The sequence below is a fragment of the Clupea harengus genome, chromosome 2, assembly GCF_900700415.2.
Source record: "Clupea harengus chromosome 2, Ch_v2.0.2, whole genome shotgun sequence".
NCBI classification, from domain to species: Eukaryota; Metazoa; Chordata; class Actinopteri; order Clupeiformes; family Clupeidae; genus Clupea; species Clupea harengus.
Genome location: NC_045153.1, coordinates 25,611,092 through 25,631,674, shown reverse-complemented (window position 1 = coordinate 25,631,674; position 20,583 = coordinate 25,611,092). Strand labels below are relative to the sequence as shown.

General features: G+C 43.7%; 1 protein-coding gene across 3 annotated transcripts in view; it reads left to right on the top strand.

Annotated features, from left to right (window-relative positions):
- fign (fidgetin) overlaps nt 1-20,056 on the top strand; it is a 43,772-nt gene extending 23,716 nt beyond the window's left edge. For all 3 annotated transcript variants that reach the window (XM_031558354.1, XM_031558344.1, XM_031558339.2), the window contains one exon: nt 12,847-20,056. In XM_031558354.1, the coding sequence (XP_031414214.1) occupies nt 12,855-15,014 (2,160 nt within the window). In that variant the 5' untranslated portion in view covers nt 12,847-12,854 and the 3' untranslated portion in view covers nt 15,015-20,056. The remainder of the gene's footprint in view (nt 1-12,846) is intronic.
- The last annotated feature ends 527 nt before the right edge of the window (nt 20,057-20,583 follow it).

The window sequence follows — 20,583 nt, the reverse complement described above, 5'->3', positions numbered from 1 at the left end:
CCGACAGTCTCCCCCGACAACAGATCGACCAACCCCTACCCTTCTGGTAGTTTTTATACTTCACCAAATTCAGCCCAAAAAGTCCCTGAGGCAAAGGTGATGTCATTGTTTAAGGCATTCAACAGGATGTACCCAAACATGGCATTTCCAGTGCACCCCATACAACTACAAGTGCCTCTGTCTCACATAAAAATTTTCTTCAGTTACATTCAATATATTCAATAAAATCATTTAAACATGATATACATTCTAATCCAATCGGTGAGTTAAACAATATTGTGAATTTGTACTTCATAAGTACTTTTATAAATGATAATTTCTTCTTGACATTTGACAAGACATTTGATTATCAACAGATCACAAATAATTACTGATATTTGAAAGACTATCACATTACTATTAATAATGAGTGTAATTCTGCATCAACACAGTTCTATCAGATATGTTAAAATCATATTCTTATAAATTAAGAAGACTAACTCTGCCCACCTCTACTTATCTAGTTTATAGTAATTGTATTGATCATCTCCATGCATGAGCCAAATTCAGCAGAATCAACAGGACCATCAAAGGAAGAGATTTTCTCGGGTACTTCCTCTGTGTCGGTCACATCAGGCACATGTTGTGGGCTGTTGGTTGCACTCATGTAAGTTATCTGGTGCTCAGTTTCCTGTGGGGACACATGCAAACATTTGTTAAATCTGCCTCCAGTTCTCTTTCTTTCTTCGATTTGCTCCCGTTCAAACCTCGTCAATGAAGCGCTAATGTTCGACTCGGCAGCATCTTGAGATCGGACGCGGAGCTTAGGCTCCGGGACAGTGTGTGGACACTGCGCTCGGAAGCTGAGTGTTCACAGCTGAGTGCCCGTGGCTTAGCTTCATTGTGCTGCTTAGAGAGTAAAGACATGGCTGAGCACAAACCCAGTGGGAGATGGGAGTTAGAACTCACAACACCACCAGACACATCAGATGTGGATAGCACAGTATCACTGGTTTGATGCAATCCTTTTTTAACCTGATATGACAAATACATTTCAGGTCAGATCGATCAAACACGGACCTAGTAAAGGTAAAATGTTAAAAAATAATAATGAAAGAATAATGAAATATTGCCCTAAAGTTGTTTGCAATCAAGTAGAATGAGCGTGCGATGAGTGAATAATGCAGGGGCCACTGTTCTTCCTCACTACTCTTCTTCCTCACTCTACTGTTCTTCCTCACTCCACTGTTCTTCCTCACTCCACTGTTCTTCCTCACTCTACTGGAACTTGTTTGCTTCATCTTACCCGACACCGCAGAAAGGCCTGCACCATTTGCATGTGTACGTCTCAGGTCGCACCCCTCCCCTCTCTGTTGCTAGCTGTGCTAAGTTCAGAGGTCGCACCCCTCCCCTCTCTGTTGCTAGCTGTGCTAAGTTCAGAGGTCGCACCCCTCCCCTCTCTGTTGCTAGCTGTGCTAAGTTCAGCACATTTACACACTGTGCATCTTGAATAACATGCTGGCTCTGTTAGCTCGAGGCCGGTCAGAAACGCCTTTGGCACATTCGCATTACTCTTATTACAAGCTTTGATTCAGTCACAGGTTTTCCCCTCTCTCTCTCTCTCTGTCTTTCTCTCTCTCTCTCTTTCAAGCTCAGACAATTAACCAAAACACTAACTCCTGTTTTGTCTTTGACATGCATTTGGGGTTAATTAGTTGATTAATCTTGTTTAGAGCTCTTAATTCAATTACTGTACCCAGGAGGTAAGAGTGACAGTGCAGGTTTGTGGCGTTGCATAGCGCTGATGGTCAGGTGGTCGTTCCCTAGGTTTTGTTTGTGTGTGTTTATGTGTGAGAGAAAGCACCGTCACTCTCAGTGCTTAGTGCTGCTGCCAGCTCTCTGACAAGACCGCACTCCTGAATGTTAAGAGCAGCTAGTCAGGGAGCCAGTAAAAGGGACATTGACTGATTGACTGATTTTGTTTCAAATGAGAGGCTAAATGACAGCTTCCGGCTTAAAGCGATCATTGGAATGACTAATATATGGATCCTCAAATTGAGTTTAAGCGGGTTTTAAGTTGATATGCGGGATGAATGGGCCTCGGTTGCCATAACGATTACCACTACAGATTGAATTAGAATCACACCATCCTGCCGGTGGCTAACAGAGTGGAGGCACTGAGTGGGAGGGTGAAAGAGGGGAAGCGTTGCAGTTGTAGATTATTAGAAGAATATGAACTTGTTTTTATTTATAAGTGTAATTAATGTCTGTCCCCTGTATTTGCATGGTTGTCATAGCAAGCGCCTCTGTCTGAGTTAGAGTGTTTGTGTGTGTGTGTGTGTGTGTGTGTGCGTGTGCGTCCGTGCGGGTGTGAGTGCAGCATGAAAGCAGAAGCTCTCGTAATTATGTTTACATCCACAGATGAAAATCCCGGGCCTGTAATGATCAGTAATTATAAATATTTTTCAGGCTTTTTTTTCTCTCTGGCTTCAGCGGAGGCCATTGTGTTGTAGTGGGGAGAGAGAGAGAGAGCAGAGCACGGCGCTTAATTATGACATTGCACACGACTAAATCCAGCAGCCTGCTTCAGCCCTGCACACACTTGGGCGCCATAATCATGCTCAAGACTGACTTTAAAGAGCTCATTACAGTTCGTTTTCTAAAGAGCGCTGTATTAAACACAGTTACCTAATAAGCATCTTTGGTGGTGCAAATTGCTGAAAATGGTAATGAGTCTGATTAGACGGCGCTTCAATTAGGACAGCTAGCCTCAGTCCAAACACACACAGCCCTGTCAAAAAAGAAAGTGTTTAAAGGGAGGGTAGTGGGGGGAGGGGGATCTGGAGCCTTGATGCAAGGGAATCCTGCTAGAAGGCAGAACAGTGGTACACAGACAGACACACACACACACACACACGCACGCACGCACACACACACACACACACACACGCACACACACACACACACACATACACACACACACACACACACACACACACAATCTCACCCACATCCAGACACGCAATCTCACAAACACACACACACACACACACACACACACACACACACCTGGGGAGAAAAAAGAAGGGAACTGCTCGGCCACCTCTGTGCTTCCTTTCAGGAGCCCAGTAATGAATAGAGAATTGTGCGAGCGGCAGTCCAATTTACGCACTGGGAAATTGGATGGACAGAGCGGAGGCCCAGTTCTGTTTGCTTAAAAACGACCAAGGCTACCAAGATTAATAGTTCCCAAAAAGGTCAGCCTCTGTGTTTCATTGCTGATGATCACAGTGCCAGAAATTAAACACCATGCGATATCAATGTGTCTCAGAGTGCCTCCTGTTGTTGACATAAGCCTCATAATGGTTCTTTAAAAAATGAATTCCCATTGGTACCTGTTTAAATCTTTACCTTTTTTTTCTAGAATGATATAGGCTAATATTTGTGTGTCATGTATGTGATGGCCATTGCAGAGATGACTGCTGATGATGCATTAATATTTTGTGTGGTTAAATAATGGGGACCTGCAGAGATGGATACTGCTCACTCATAGTCAGATGTGGTCATATCTTTGTACCAGTCATTTTAAATATCAAACATTCCTCCTCTTCTCTGCATATTACAACTTTGAGTTGGGAATCTGCGATTGTTAAAGTAACAGTATGCAACAATTGTACCTTAAAATAACAGCTTGAAAAAAATTGTGCCGCTACAATGACTTTTAATATGGCGATTTGCGCCTCCGCCATTGCCATCGGGGGTCTGTGGGGAAATAACTCCGCTATGTAGGATTCTGAGGCCGCCCGATCTGGGGGCGGATGTACTTCGACCTGCTTTCTGGCAGTGATTACGCAATGTCATATAGTGCCAGTCCACGCTCGCAGCTACAGTATAGACGAGAAGCCAGCGAAGTCTCATCAGTATTCATCATGGAGAACGCACCAAAGAAACAGAAGAAGACGATGTCTGATGAAGCAAAGAAGAGAAAAAGAGAGGCCGACAGAGCAAGAGATCGGACTAGGGTCATAATCGGAACCGCTTTTACTCGTTGGAGAGAGCTGAAAGACACATTTGGATACAAGTTCGATTCACAGCTAGCCATCTTTCTGCTGGATTAGTAAGTAGTTTGTACTGTCTCTTGCTTGATGTTTGACTGTGTTATCAAAGTTGTTGACTCGCTAGTTTGTCATACTCGAGGAAAGCACATTTCAATAGGTTTTGCTAGGCTTTAGGGTGACCAGATTTTAGTTTTCTAAAAAAGAGGACTTCGTCGCTGGGGGAGGGTGCGGGGTCCAGCATGCTAAACACTAGCCTACCCTGCCTTCTCCCCTGCGACGAAGTGTCCTCTTTTTCACAAACTCAAATATGGTCACCCTATTATAACACTTTTGGACATTGATGCTAGGTTTACGTCCTCTTTTTTGTCCAGGTAAAAGAGGACTTGTCCGCCCGGGTAAAATAGGACGTCTGGTCACCCTAGCTTAGCCGCTATCAAGACATCTCGTTAGCGATATCAGCCATCTTGTTATAACACGCTTGGACAATGATGCTAGTAATAATCGAGTAGCTAGTAATAACGTCGTATACACTTCTTTGTAATGTCATTGTGATCGCTATCTGGCTAACTTGCCACCCAAGCTCCACTAGTCTCAGGATATTCCAGATATTTCCAAGGAATTTAGCGATAGTTGACTTTGTCTGTTAGCATTCCCTTACAGCCAGTTGGTCTGTGGTTCATGTTTCGTTAGCTTAGTATGCTACTTGTGTGTTACCTGACTTGAATGCCGTGATTTGTGAAAACATATATAAAGATGTAGCGGCAAACTATTGGTTCTTTCTATCAAAAGCGGTAGGGAATGTCTACTCCCAGCAAGGGACATGCACAGCCACCACCGCCGCCTGTATCTAGTATTTCAGAAGAGTCCGACCGAGATGGGTATGTATCTTAGAACTGCGTTTCTAAACCAGCCATGCAGGACATTGCAAGTTGTGACTGACTTATTTATCTTTTGAATCAGGGACAAAGAATTCGCTATGCAAGGTGTTCAACCGTTGGGCAAAGAAACCGAAGCGATTGGTGTGCTAGAATCTAGGTGAGTTCGTCTTACAACTGCGACCGTAATGCATTGTTTTGTTGATGAATATATTTATTTAGATTCGTTTTATATTCACAGCATGCACTCCTTGAGCATTGCTGAAGAGCAGCAGCATGACTCTCTGGATGAGGAGGAGGCGAATTATATGAGGAATAGCATGTAAGTCTTGCACATGAAACCATCTTAGTTCGTGTTCTTTTGTGCTTCAAGTTTATGGTGTTGTGGGTGTGTGTGTTTTGTAAATCATTTTTATTTACAGTATTGACATGGATGATTGCTGGGAGGATCCTAATCAGAAGGGCTTGGAAGAAGATTGGGACAGCTCTGATGAAGACTATAGTCCTTTTCTTCATCTACGGTATGTTTCAGTTTCTAGTTGCATTTCAGGTTGAACTACTGCTATGTTGAAGGGTGCATCACAAATATTTTGGTCTTTCAGGAGAAGACAACGTTTTAGGAGAACATGATGCAGTTGTTCCTTTTTGATCTTCAAATTGATTCTATGTACATATCTTGCTGCTTTGCAGTGCCCCAGCTATGACTGCCAACATCAACCAACTCCTGGAGATAAGCATGGATAAAGCCGTGCTTGATGTGGCAACACCCGATCCTCCAGGTGAGGACATACAAGAAACTCCAGAACAACAAAAAGTTTCAGGTATGCCCCTATAGTTATGCAAATGCTAGTATTTGTCATACATTTGCACATACACACAAGCACTTATGATCATATTTCTGAACTTTTTTTGTCTGTCTTGTAGAACCATTACCAATACAATAATTGTATAACTCTGGGTGATTTTCCATGTTTGTTTTGTGTGCAAAATCAGCTGCTTAGGCCTGACTGCTAAGCACATTATAATTGAAATTGAAATGAAGCCTCATCTGATACTTTTCCTGGAGTAGCATCTAGTGGTGAGAAGTGTGTCACTGACTGGGCCTTTCGGGTTATGTATGTGTTTTTCAGGACAACTTCAGATTTGGAGAATTTCCAAAACCACATACTCATGTATGCAGGAAAGCGGTTTGCCTACAGCCCCCCTGTTTACAAAACCCAGACATTGCTTGCAGCAATCGATTACAACCACCGCATTCCTGCACGTGGCAAGGATGGACACCGAATGTAAGCTTTGCTATAACAGTAGTGTACTACCAAAAATAATTCATTAGTTCTTACCTAAACAGTTGTGGGATTGTGCAATTACTTTACTTTACTAGGTACAGACAGTACTTCAACAAGAAGTCCGAGCACTGGAACGAGAGCAAAGGCTACCATTACATTCCAGACCTGCAGAAGGCCATCCTTGCTGAGAGGCTGGGAAGTGGAATGGGCCTTCCAAGAATACAGGGTCTAAGGCCTGATGATCCCAGGCGCTTGGGTTTGCTTGCCGCAACGCAGCCTCCATCCACATTTGAACTTGTCACGGCTCAGGTTTCACGGGGAGAGGGTGGTGCCCAAAGTGAATTCTAAACTATTCCATTCTTTCATAGCTGTGTATGTAAATAATTTGCAAATAATTCAAGAGTCGTAAAAAGAAATATTTTTTTATTTATATGTAAATAAAAAACAATGAACATCAAACTGTACATGTTTTGACATTGAACATAAATAACAAAACTATTTACATATTTACACCAAACAGCGCACCCTGAAGCCAACATATTGACCCAAGGGGTCAGGAAATGCAGTTCTTATCTTCCAAACGCAGCAGCTCGGAATAATAACCCTATTGCCTTCACCCAAGCGGCCATGCTGCCACAGTACAAATTGGCGGTATGCCGCATATCTGTACTGTCGCTGCTCCACCCCTGGTTCCTGTTCGTCATCAACAGCAAACACATCGTTCCATGCAGCCCATGCCAGCCGAAAACGCCCGGGTCAAGAACATATAACTGCATATGTGCCATGCTGCTGACGGAGTTTTCAGGGGCCTGGCGGCAGCAGAGCCTTTCTTGGTCTGTTGTCATCTCCCTGCAATTACTGAAGAGGCAGATGTTGACAATGACGTCGATTCCTGCAATTAAACCATAGAAAAAAACTTGTTGACATCCAAACCTCATACACCATTAGCCATGCATGAATTATCCTTTCGAATTTAGCTAATACAGTGTTATAATAAACTGTTTCTACTGTCTTTGACGTTAGCTATTGTGATCTGTCCTATGTCGATAAAACAACGAAAATTGATGTATTGTGATGTACATCCCTGCCTATGTAATTAATGAAAGAATAGGCTGTAGCCTTATCAGTGTCATCCCTGTCTCACGGAGATTTAGTTAGGGTGACCAGATTTTAGTTTGTGAAAAAGAGGACACTTCGTTGCGGGGGAGGGGTAGTGTATAGCCCTCCCCCGCGACGAAATTTACCAAAGGCTCAGAATGATCGTATTTAGAGGATAATTATCGTACATCTGCCAGCACTGACAAGGCTATCGACCATTGACAGTTCTCTCTACAGTCAGAGCTCGCGCAAGAAGGTAGAACGTAAGGAAAATACCCTTTCCAAACCTTGTAAGGGCGTAATAACTAGTTTGTGAAAGACCCAGATACACACAGATATCCGACAAGGCAAAATCCCGGACGTTTTTGGAATCCCTGCTGGACGCATTTTTTAGGTCTCGAAAGAGGACCTGTCCGGGTAAGAGCACGTCTGGTCACCCTATTTTAGTAGATGCCAAAAGTCTAAGTCAATCACACGCAAGGTAAGCCTTAGAAGTTTGCAACCTTGGAAACCTAACTTCGCTAGCTTGTAATGAATTACACGTTCCAATGTAAATGATGAATATGTAGCGTTTTGGTGTTGTCAATAATATTGTATTCGATCACACAATGTATAGGCTAAAAACGCGATCGGTATTTCATCTAAACTAAATGTTGTCAGTTATTTGGTTGTGTTAGCATTCATCTCCGATATCACAATGAATAAAACTATGCAGTCATATTTATGTAAAATCTTTGAATATTCTTACCTTATCGGTTGACATAATTTGTTGGTTTCTGACTTCGTCTGGTCATCAATACAAGTGTATGCGAGGCTGCATCTATCGTAACTGGGTATTTACGACACTGAAGTAAACGTTAAATACCTCCAAACCTTAAGGGGGAGCTCCAAGGGAAAAACTCCTTAATGCTGCTTTAAGAATGAATGCCATTTATCAGCTAAATTGATCTGCTGGATTTGTATATTTGTCTCTGTAACAAAATGGGTTTCAGTAATATTTGGAATAGAGATCCACTTTTGTTTTCAAATTGTATTATTATCATCATTATTATTGGTATTATATATGAGGTTCCATGAGGCTGTACAAAACCACACAGCACACAAAAAAGGTAAAAGTTAGTATGATATTTGTTTATTTTTTTTCTTTAAAAAAAACCTGCTACTGGGTTACCTGTGGGGCTAGCTGCCCGAGGCAGCGCTAGCAGGGCGAAATCAGCGTTGTGAAACCTGATTGTGGGTGGTTATGGTAACCAGGAAGTTGAGAAGTCGGTCCAGTAACACTGCAGGCTGGACCAATTTGTGTGGATTTCTCCACTTGTTTCCCATTTGGATCGTGTTTGGCGCATTATTCTCATTATTGCTTTTCGGCCAAACTGAGATGAATACATTTTAATTTACATTAGAGGTGGTGTTGAGAGGTAACTTGTGTGCGGATGTAATAGATAGATATTCCTAAAGCATGCATTACAGTAACATGGGTGTTCACAATGGAAGAGTTTTAGATGATGCTATTAAAGCAATGCTTCTTCTGAGTGTGTAAAGAGTTAACATCTCATCTATGGTAAGTAGTGTAGGCTACTAGGGTAGGATAGCAGGTTATAGGTAGGCCTAGCAGTAGTCAGCTGACTCCATGTTTTGATCTGTGTGCAAACGTCCTTATCAGCTAGTGTAATATTTATGATATGTGCAATAATTCTGGAATGATGGAGGATGACTAGTTTGTCTAGTCAGAGCTAGGATGGAACTATAAACTATTTGCCGACAGCTATGAGCTGAGAGCTGTTAGTTGTCGGCCGAAGTTCTAACACCTGGATTGGTATGTGGAGCGGTAACGTTAGTCCGATATCCGATGAGTGAATTACATTCGTATCAGCACCCGATACCGATATTGGATCGGATTGGTCCCAACTCTAATCTAAAGAATACCAGATTCTTGTAGCCTTAAATAAAACTGGGTGGTGGTGTGACCACAGGAATTTAAGGTTGGACCTTAGACTGTCAGTAAAGTTCTGGCTAATTGTGCTCTTTGTAGTAACACCATTTGCAACAAAAAGCAGGAGAAGCTTCTCTTTTGCTCACTTTCTATGGGAGTATGTGTTTTCAAGTACGTGTGTGTGTGTCCCTTCAAGTGACAGAAACTTCTCCTAAAAGGGAGGACTTTACCATGGGGCAGTAGAGAACAATGCACAGAATATAAAATACCAAATATCACAGATAGTTTATCAAAGTCTATGCTATGGTAATGGGATTACTCGGATTTGGAGGGCAATAATATCAATAAATAAGAGTTCAAATGAATACATAGCCATATTTGACGGATATTGACTCAAATTCTATGGTCAGTTCAATCGTTACTTGTAGTTTAGGCCAGATGAGAATGAATTGCACTGTCAAATGGCATTGTCTTTTCCCCGATTTCATGCATTTTCTTTATCCATTTGTTTTTGCAAACTGTGTATGCGTGTGTGTGTGTGTGTGTGTGTGTGTGTGTGTGTGTGTGTGTGTGTGTGTGTGTGTGTGTGTGTGTGCGTGTGTGCGTGTGTGCGTGTGTTGATGTGCTGTCACAAAGCCAGTAGAGTCAGTGCAGGTGGAGAGCACCATGTTTAATCCCCAGCGTTGATGTATTAGGGTTTGAAGCAGTCCCTGTAAGTGATTCATCTCATGCTGTCCTTCTCCTGAGAAGAGGCCTGGCTCTCCTGGCCACGGCACCTCCTCTATAGTTCAGCAGCCCTCGCTCACTGTATTTAAATCATTTCCCTCCTCTAGCTTTGTTCCCATTTCATTAAATATCCGAGGCGTTGTGCATCTGAGCCACTCTGTGTAGGCACTCTTGGCCAGGAGCACCACTACTGCGATATAGGGGTGTCCAAAGTGGCGCATTATGCAGATGGAATTCAAACAGGAGAAGAAGTAGCAGTTTTTTTTTTTTCTTTTTTCTTTCCTCGCCACGCGAATGCTGTCATGTACAAACGAGGAGGAATTGCACGGTCTTTTCCTTTTACATGTTTTCGTCACTTTTTTTTTGTGTGTGCTTATTAACCAAATCCACACTGACGACCTATTTGGTGGAGAGGCAGGGCTTTCCCTTTCAGCACGGCAAAGGATGTTACGAATGACATCTCACTTCTGTTGCTAAGCACTTCACACTGTGATTTTTGAAGTTGTTAAATTGCTCAAAGCTGAGTTTTTATCCCTTTGTTAGTGCAGAGTAGCATTCATAAAGCCCATTAAAATGAAAGACTGGAACATTGTTTAAATCCCCTTTCGCGTGAGCAGTGTGGAGGATTTTTCAACCCCTCTCTCTCTCTCTTGGGAAAAAAAAAAAATCTTACTGAAAAAAAAAAAATGTCTTACTATGTTGTAGTGCACGGTGCCACCCACATCCTTCTCAGAGCCCCTGTTTCAGGGTGAGGGTTAATATATAGGAGAAGAACGAGAGATGAGTAATGTAATAAAGGACACGCTGAGAGACGTGAGGAAAGAGACAACAGGCTTTTTATTTACTGAATTCACAAGGCAATCACTGGCACTCTCCTAAGCAATTACTGTGTGTACGCTATTTAAAACACAATGTAGACTACAGCCGACAAGGGGGGGAAACGAACCTGTCCCTGAAGATCACAAAAGGAAAGGCCGTGTTGACGACTGTCTGCTGTGTTTTGATTGGACCTCATGTGTAGTCCCCATGATAAGGATTCAGGCTGTAAACAGCATAAAGACACAGCTAAGGAGAATATTGTTTGTTCCCAGTGTCAGGGTTGATTTTTATAATTGTGATAGTATATTTACACTACTGCCAGAGAAAGGTCTCATTTAATGTTTTTTTCTTCTTTTTTTTTCACGTTATTTTTTTTCATTATTTTGTTTTCCCTCATTTCATTAGTATTTAGCTGCCGTTTCTGTGGCTTGGCTGAGTTCTTTGTCTTGAGCTTTCCTTAATCATTAGCTGGCTAGCCTGTCATCCGTGCCAGCCATAGCGCGGATCTCTTTGACTAAAACCTTGTAAATTAACACAATTAGCGCAGCATCATCCTGCTAATTAGCCGCGGGTGTCTGCTATGGCTGCCGCACTAGCAAACGGAAGGGAGAGGGGGGGTCACAAGGGAGACGGCGAGGAGAGAAGAGCTCATCTGAGGCTTTGGCCATGTGTGTGTGTGTTTTCAAAAGGGTGAGCTGCAAGGCTATGCCCTTAACTTCAAGCGCAGTGCTTAAATAAACACTGGAGCGGAAGATGAATCATTGGCATTTATTAGCATGTATGTGTTCATGCTGTTTTTCCTAGGCATCCTATTTTTTACTTTTTGTCCGTGTATGGATCCTTATTTTTTGCTCTCCATACACCTGCTGTGAACCTGCAGTGTTCTTTACCCGCATGCATGGGGGATTTGTGTGGGGGGTTGTGTAGATAGTCAAGACAGATCAGATGTGGAAACATAAAGCGCGTGCCAGTGTGGTTTGACCTGTATTACCGGTGTCAGCTTTTAGACGAGGAAGCCTGGCTTAAGGAAAACACTGGTTTAGATACAGTAATGTGTCTGTAGGCTAACAGAGCACCGCACCTTTGTTGTCAGTAGTGATCATAGTCCCCACTGTGTGTGTGTGTGTGTGTGTGTGTGTGTGTGTGTGTGTGTGTGCGTGTGTGTGTTTCAAAGCAACTATTACATCAGTCTGTTCTTGAGCAAATGTCTTTTTGATAATCCCATGCTGAGTCTAAGATGACAGCATATGTAACTACTTGTGTTTGCAGATGGAGTTTAGGATTAAGCTTCATAGTGGCTTTTGAGCCCCAGCGGCAATGAGAAAAGAGGGACTGGAGAGGCAGACAGTGAAAGAGAAGCAGGGAGGGAGGGGGGGAGCGGACAGAGAGAGAGAGGGAGGCAGAGACACAAGGAGAGAGGAGCAGAGAACGAGAGAGAGAGAGAGAGAGAGAGAAAGAGAGAGAGACGGAAGACAAGTAAAGCATGTTTTTTCTCCTCCTCCCTCCCTCCTTCCCTCTCACCCTGTTGGCCAGGAAGCAAGAGGCAGGCGCAGGGGCTGTTGTAATTCACGCCGAGCTGTGGGGTTTGTGTGATGAAAGCAACGGAGCGCTGCCAGGGAGATTGCTTTGCTGCACTCCTCCAAGCAGATTTGAAACTGTCTAGGACTGCCTTTAGATGAGAGTTGGATTATAGAGTGACCTGCGATGTCTGTGTCAGTCCGCTCCTGAGCCGGGTGCATTATACTGTGCTAACCAGGTGCCGGGGCCCAAATCCATGCTGCTCCTATGATGCAGTCTGTCAGCAACACCTATGATATGTCGCTTGGTGCGGAGGGGGGAAACTTAAGTATGAAATAGGCTCTATTTTCTGGCTTTTTTCCGTCAAAGTTTCTCGTTTCTTTCTGGTGTTAGGGGTACCAGTCTTTTATCGCGAGTGTCGGTTCTGCTGTCTTAAAAGTTCTGATCTCTTAATATTGTGTTCTGATTTTAAAGGCATATGTCTCCACCCTTTTCACACATTATCTCTTTGTCTGTGTTTGTCGTGTGGTATTTTTGTGTGTGTGGTTGTACAGGCTTAAAGATGCAGTGGACCCCAGAGCATGCCCAGTGGGCGGAACAGCACTTTGACATCTCCTCCACCACCCGCTCCCCAGCACACAAGGCCGAGGCCTATCGGGGACACCTGCAGAGGACGTACCAGTACGCCTGGGCCAACGACGACATCTCCGCCCTGACCGCCTCCAACCTCCTGAAGAAGTATGCCGAGAAGTACTCGGGCATCCTGGAGGGCCCCAGCGAGAGAAGCCTGCTGTGTTCCTACACGGATGGGCCCGCTCCCGCCGGCCTCCTGAACGGACGCAAGTCGGAGAGCGACTGGCAGGACGGCATCTACCCCATGAGCTGTGCGGCCGACGTCATCGCGGCGAGCAAAGCCGGCGTCACGGTGGAAGTCTCTGCCAGTGTGGGGAATTCCACGGGGTCAGGGACGGGCAGCCTGGTGGAGCCCGGCTACTCCAGCAGCAACTGCGGCGGCCACACGCCGGCCCAGGACTTCAGCAGCAGCTACAACGGCTCCTACCTGCACTCCAGCTACAGCGGGCAGAGCACGCCCGGCCTGCCCTCGCCACACCCGTCACCCCTGCACAGCGCCGGGCTTCTACAGCCCCCACCACCCCCACCGCCTCCTCCCCCTCCCACACTAGTGCCCAGCTACAACGCGGGCTCCCCGAACCTGTCCAGCTACAGCTACCCCACAGCAGGGTACCCCCCACAGACTCCAGTGGCTGGTTATAGTCCGGGGGGAGGGCCTCCACCTCCCCCGTCCGCCTACCTGCCGTCGGGCATTGCTGCGCCCACTCCACTCACCCCTTCCACTTTACCCGGCTACACCTACCAGTCCCACAGCCACGCGCCCATCGCCCCCACCCCTCTCAATGGCAGCTCCGCCAACTCGCTGAAGAGGAAAGCGTTCTACATGACAGGCCAGGGAGACATGGACTCCGCTTATGGAAATTTCAGTTACAGCCAGCAACAGCAGCAGCCACAGCAGCGCTCCACCCAGAGCCCCATGTACCGAATGCCTGACAGCAGCATCGCTGACTCAAGCAGAGGGAACGGATTTGACAGAAACGCTGAAGCGTCATCTTTGGCGTTTAAGCCCACCAAGCAGTCGATGTCCTCGGATCAGCAGAGGAAGTTCAGCGGGCAGTCGGCCGGCTCGCGGGCGCTCACCCCCCCGTCGTCCTACGGCTCGGGCAAATCGTTCAGCGGGAAGTTCAGCGAGGAGCACAGGCAGCACCTCGGCCATTCCGGCGGTGCTTCGTCTGCGCACCCGGCCGCGGAGCAGCTGAAGAACAGCGACGCCAGCCTGGTGGAGCTGATCACCACCGAGGTCCTCCAGCAGGGGATGCCGCCCGTCGACTGGAGCGACATCGCCGGCCTGGACCTGGCCAAGGCCACCCTCAAGGACGAGGTGCTGTGGCCCTTGCTGCGGCCGGACATGTTCAGTGGGCTGGGCGCCCTGCCTCGCACCGTCCTGCTCTTCGGGCCCCAGGGGAGCGGGCGGACGCTGCTGGCCCGCTGCGTGGCCAGCCAGATGGGCGCCGCCTTCCTGCAGCTCAGCGGCCAGGCGTTGGCCACTAAGTGGGTGTCGGAGGGCGATAAGATCGTGCAGGCCTCCTTCCTGGTGGCGCGTTGCCGGCAGCCGGCCGTGGTGTTCATCAGCGAGGTGGAGCTGCTCCTGTCGGGGCAGCTGGCCGAGGAAAGCCCCGTGCAGCGCTTGCGGAGTGAGCTGCTGCTGCAGCTGGACGGCCTGCTGTCGGCGGCGGCCGACGAGCAGGTGCTGGTGATCTGCTCCACCAGCAAGCCGGAAGAGATTGACGAGCCGCTGCGGAGGTATTTCATGAAGCGGCTGCTGGTGCCGCTGCCGGACGCCGGCGCTCGCCACCAGATCATCAGCCAGCTGCTCGCCCAGCACAACTACTGCCTCAACGACAAGGAGGTGGCCCTGCTGGTCCAGCGGACTGAGGGCTTCTCCGGGTTGGACGTGGCGCGCCTGTGCCAGGAGGCCGTCATAGGCCCGCTGCACGGCATGGCCGGATCTGACTTCTTGCCCAGTCAGGTGAGGCCAGTCTCGTACCAGGACTTTGAGAACGTCATTTGCAAAATCCAGCCCAGCATATCACAAAAAGAACTTGACACATACACTGAATGGAATAAAATGTTTGGCTGTTGTCAATGAGAAACATAGCAAAAAGCGAAAAAACAAAAAAAAATAAACATGTTTTAAAAGGCGAGCCTTTTAAAAGACGGATGCGTTTCAGAATTATTTTGTGGTAAGCATTCAGTTTTGAAGGGGGGACACGAATACATAATGGCAACCCAAACCACAAAGACATGAAATGACACTTGAAATAAGACTTGAAAAGGCGCAGAGCCTTGCTTTAGTCTATGTCTGGCAATCTGCACAAAAACACAGCAGAGAAATACTGTTTGATGCTCCACACTGCTGAAGGTAAGCCTCACCTACCCATGGTGCACTGTAAGTAAGTCGACTTAAAGGGGAAGGAAACCTTTATTTGCTCCTTATTATGTGTATATATCATTCTGCTGTTTTTTTTTGTTTTTATTCTGTTGCTATCAAGTGCCTGAAGTGGTGCTTTATCATTTTGTATTTCCTTTTTTTTTTTTTGCCTCACAATCAACATTGGTGGCACGTGCTAATATAGAAAGCTTTAGGACGAGACTAAAACAACACACAGCTCTGCTTTGTCCTCTTTGTTTTACAATGAAACAACAACAGTATTCCTCAATCAAATCTGTCTCACAGTGTATGTGGACAGAGGACAAAAAAAAAAGTCCATGCGGCATTTGTAATCTGGACCCTAACTTATAAGACTTCATTTATTTTAATGTCGTTGAAATGAAAAAGAAATCTCAGGAAAGTGATTGTGATTTGTACAGTACCTCAAACAGATTGTGTCGAAGCACTACACACTGCTGACAACATTAGGCCTGGTTTCTGATTTGCATTATCTAAAATGGAACAAATGTAGGTTTTACCTCAGTAGAATAGTAATGGCAAGGATATGACTATGAATGTACCAGAGGTAATCTGGAATGTTAAAGAGGAAAATTGGAGGAGAAAGTTCTTTCCATCTTTGATTTTCTATAATTTTTCTGTCATTTTTAATCTCTTCTAAATTCTATTCTTAATTCTATCCTTTCTTGAAATTTTTCCATGTCTATTTTCTTTTGTTTGTTGGTTTGTTTGTTTTTCCGTGTCAGTGTTAAGTATTCCATTGAGACACTTGTTTTGTATTACTTGTGGCAGCTGATGAGGGTCTGATAGTGGTGTTGTATGAGCAGTGCACCAGTCATGAACACACCACCCTTTACCTGCCCTCCTCCCACAGACAGTGAATGGAGTCCATGTTGACAAGATTGGCACAGACTAGCATCGTGTTTGGAAAGGTTAGCTATTTCAGCTTAGCCGCACCAGGAAGAATGCAGTATCCCGTCATATAGATATGTTTTTCTAATTAATATATTTTGTAGTTGTTTGTCCGTGCTGCAGAAAGGATAGTTTGACCACTTTGAGTAAACCAAAATGTTTTGGGATGAAACTTTTATTTTCTTGTCTCTCTCTCTCTCTCTCTCTCTCTCTTTCCTTTGGGTAAGAATTCATAATGCAGTTTTATGACTTTGCTCTGCTGCTGTCTGTGGATTGTCTGTGATGATATCTGTGAGCCCTGCATTCAGTTCTACCTCAGTTTAGTGCAGTTTTTCTGGAACAACACACAAAAGAGAGATGGATAGACGGCTGAACCTCTCTGACTTGTTTGCTCGCAAACCCTCCCAATAGAACAAGCTGCCATTTTTATCAAGGCAAAAAAAAAAAAAAACCTTCTCTTTGTTCAATCATCTTTCTTACTCATAGTCTGTATACCCTGCCATATGTATATGAAAGTGTGTGCACAAACACTATTTACGATAGGTTCTCCTTTGAGTATAGACATTGCATTCATCTTTCACAAAGATTTCCTTACCTTTTCATTGTGCTGCCCCAGACACATGTTAGCAGTAACATGTCTGGACCAGAGCAAGGCAGGTGAACAGAGAGACAGCGGGTTCTATTTTAATCGTGCACGACGCAGAGCGCAAACGCTACATTTTATTGCAAGGCAAATGGGAGTGGCCAAATGTAATGTCCGATTTCATTCATCTGCGCCGCACTGCAAAAGGGCTGAGGGGAAGTGGCTTATGAATAGTGCCGTGCTCAAATAGTGCGTTCTTAGAATTGTCCTTTTCAAATACGGAATCATATATATACAGAGGCTTCAGCCACGCTAAGCACACTGGCTAGCAACCTGAGCACAGTGAGAAAGTATTTGGGGAAATTGTTATAAGTTTTTTTTTTTTTAAGAAAAATTAAGAATTACTGTATAGGCAGAACTAAAAAAAACCTAAACCAACATAGAAGCGGCAATAAACCTAATTCTAATTATTGAGATATTTCGTAAGCAATGAAAATTAAATTAATGTGTTATATTTATTATACATATTTACTCAATTACATCCCAACCAAGTATTTCAACAGGTGTGTCATTCTGTGTAAGAACCTTTTTTGCATGGAATTCACATTTAGTTGCAATACCATTCCCACGCATCGCACAAACACTCCCTTGCGTGTTGCGCCTTGCATCGGTCTGCGCGCCCATGAAAATAGTGCCTAGCGTCGATACGCTGCATGAGAATATAAAGCCTTGTGTTTGAATGTATGTTATTCCTTTCTATGTCATTTTTTTATTTTAATTTCCCTAGCTTTGTCTTTTCTCTCCCTTCTCACACGTCTGCCTTTCTTGTTTTGTTCTCCTTCCTTCTTGGTTTGTTGTTCATTTCTTGAAGCATTTTGAAAGAAAAAAAAAAAACAGCATTTTGTGAGGCACTAGTAGTGTGGTGTAGGAACACCCCTGAGAGAGAATTCAACAAATGGCACACTGAGGGACCTAGCTTTGATTTGTTTGCTTCCAGAGGCGTGGGTATGTTATGTTCCCTTTTAGTTTCGTGTCAGTCATCCCTTCTGTTCGGTGTACTTCACTGGTGTCTGATGAAATCACATCTCAATGTCTTGTGCTGTTGACACAATGCCCTATCATACTCTCAGCACTAGGTATCTGTCTCCTAATCTTGGTGAGTGCATAGATGTATTTACAAATGTCCAGTTTGCCATACAAGGCTTTGAAATCCCTTGTTATTTAGATCATGGTGGGGTGATTGAGCCTTATGAACACTTCAGATATTAGAAGTGTTTTGTTAGGCCTTCATTAGTACAGAATTGCTATGATTGCCCTCATCACAACACATGCCCCAAAAGTTAATGTGCTATTCATCAAATGCACTTTTAAACCTAGGTATAATCACGCATTTGTTTTTTTTTTGTTTTTTGTTTTTTTGTTTTGTTGTTGTTGTTGTTTTTTCAAGCCCCTGCAAAGCCAAAGCAAATTCAGCTTTTTCTTATGATTTCGAATGTAATTATGAAAACAATTCCTGACATTATTTATTTTCTGTTCTATGTGGAAAACAAACAAACAAACAATAGATTTTTGATCTAGTGTGTATGCACTGTTGCCAACACCCTTTTTCTAGACTTCTATTGATTGCAAAGGGGAGCTGTGAAACATTCTGCTTTTGTCACTAGAGCAGACCAAATGACAGAGCAAATTTCCTAAAATCGAACCGAAACAATTATCCAAACTTGTCAATCCTTCCTATAAATAGACCACATGAGTACCGCCTAACCATAATGGATGGTTGTAACCAACCATGCACACATGAGCTGTTTCTTATAAGTGGTAAGTGTTCTGATGTACTGTCGGTGCTCTGTCCCACCCTAATGCTGTGACCACACAATGCGCCTCAACTGGGTGGAAAAAAACACTTTTACTGTTAGAGCAAACCGAGATCCCTGAGATGTTTCAAATTTTGAAAAGAGAGAGAGAGAGAAAACAGAATGAACGTGGTCTTACAGGAGTGCACACCACAACCTTGTAAAGTACAAAAAAAAAATGGTTTGAAGCACATCCCCTTGTACTTATTGTAGACAACCAAATTTCATTCTCTTTTTTTTACCACCAGCTGTCTGTGCTTACTCTATTCAGCACTGTCATAAATGTGGCTTTCATCTTTGTGTCGCTTATTTATCAATTTTTATATTCAAACATCGTTCCCTTATAACCATTTCTACCTCATTGCTACATATTGTACATGTAGTACTTATGTTCTGTCTTTTTGAATGTCATGCATTTGTTACAAAATGGGGAAAAAAAGATGAAAAAAATAGAAAACAACAAAGATGAAAAAAAAAAAATGTTTAAAAAGCTTGTCCTTGAACTTGAGCAGTCTACCTCAGAAAGACTGTCCGTACACTGAACAGAGTCAGCTCTGGAAACGATAAGACACATTAGTGAGGGGTGCCACGGAAGATAATGCACACTCACTTAAGACACTGATTAAACTCACAATGCCACATCTCTTGAAGAATATTGTGGGCTGTATAGGTCTTCTCCAAGGTCTCTAATGCAAATTCACGGTTAAAAAAGTATTAAAAAATATATATTTATCGCTTTACTCTTTTGTGAATTGTAGTGTGCATGTGAATGTGTATGTGTGTGCACTTATGAAGAGGTGTGTAAGTGTGCAGTTTTATATATGAATTTATATCGGACATGGAAGTGCATTTCATTTACTGCGTTTGTACATGAAATGCACTTACACCTATGTGTGCGTACTGTACATTTGCTGTTGATATGATGTGTTTTTTTAAATGCACCACATACATATTTATGTGTGTATGTACAATATTGCCATAACGACAGTCAACATAAATGTGTTTTCATGTATTCTTAGGGGACAATGAACAATAAAATAAAAAAACGATTTTTTTTTCTTTTGAAATAATGTGATTCATTTTGTTTTCTGTAATATGTGGACCCTTCTTTAATTGTTGAGATGTTCACATATGCTTCAGTTGCATTTTGTGTTTATTTTGAAATAAATGCAATTTCATGTGCAGTTTTGAAGGAGATGTGTACTTGAGTAAGACCTATACAATGCACAATACACACAGTGTTTTCCCTAATTGTGTGTTTTTTCCTATTCTAAGCATTATCTAAAATCATATTTCTGTACCTGTAAGCTTTACATTAATCTGTCTTTGCCAATCCAACACGTAATGTTACTGTATTCATTGAATTAAAACGAATTGAAAACGTTTTGATGACACCAAAAGGACTGTTGTATGAAGCTGGATATGTCTGGACATTATTTGCCATTTATTACTATCCAGATAAGGTGATGAAAATGTATTTCATCTAAACACAGAGCACATGAAGCATTTCACAGATTTGGAAGGCACATTAGCAACAGGCTTTTTAAACAGCTATCCTTAAATGCTAAGTTATCTATGCTGTAGGATAGTAAACCTGAAAGTGAAATTCCGTCGCACATCGTAATTTGTAAATAAATGACATTTCAAAGCACTATGTTTGACTTGGGTTGAGCTGAACAGATGGGAACGTAAGACAGCCAGAGCTGACAGAGCAGTAGAAACCAACCACATTCCTATATGATGCTTTGGACCGCTGTCCACCTAATCAGCTCAGAACTCCAAAATCTGTGTGTAAATAATGTCACACTAATTGACAAAAAAAACCTGCCTTTGAGGGTAGATTTCACCTTTAATACACACATTGTAATGTGTTCTTGTGAGAATGAAATCACACGCCGCACATTTGACATATTGGGCGAAA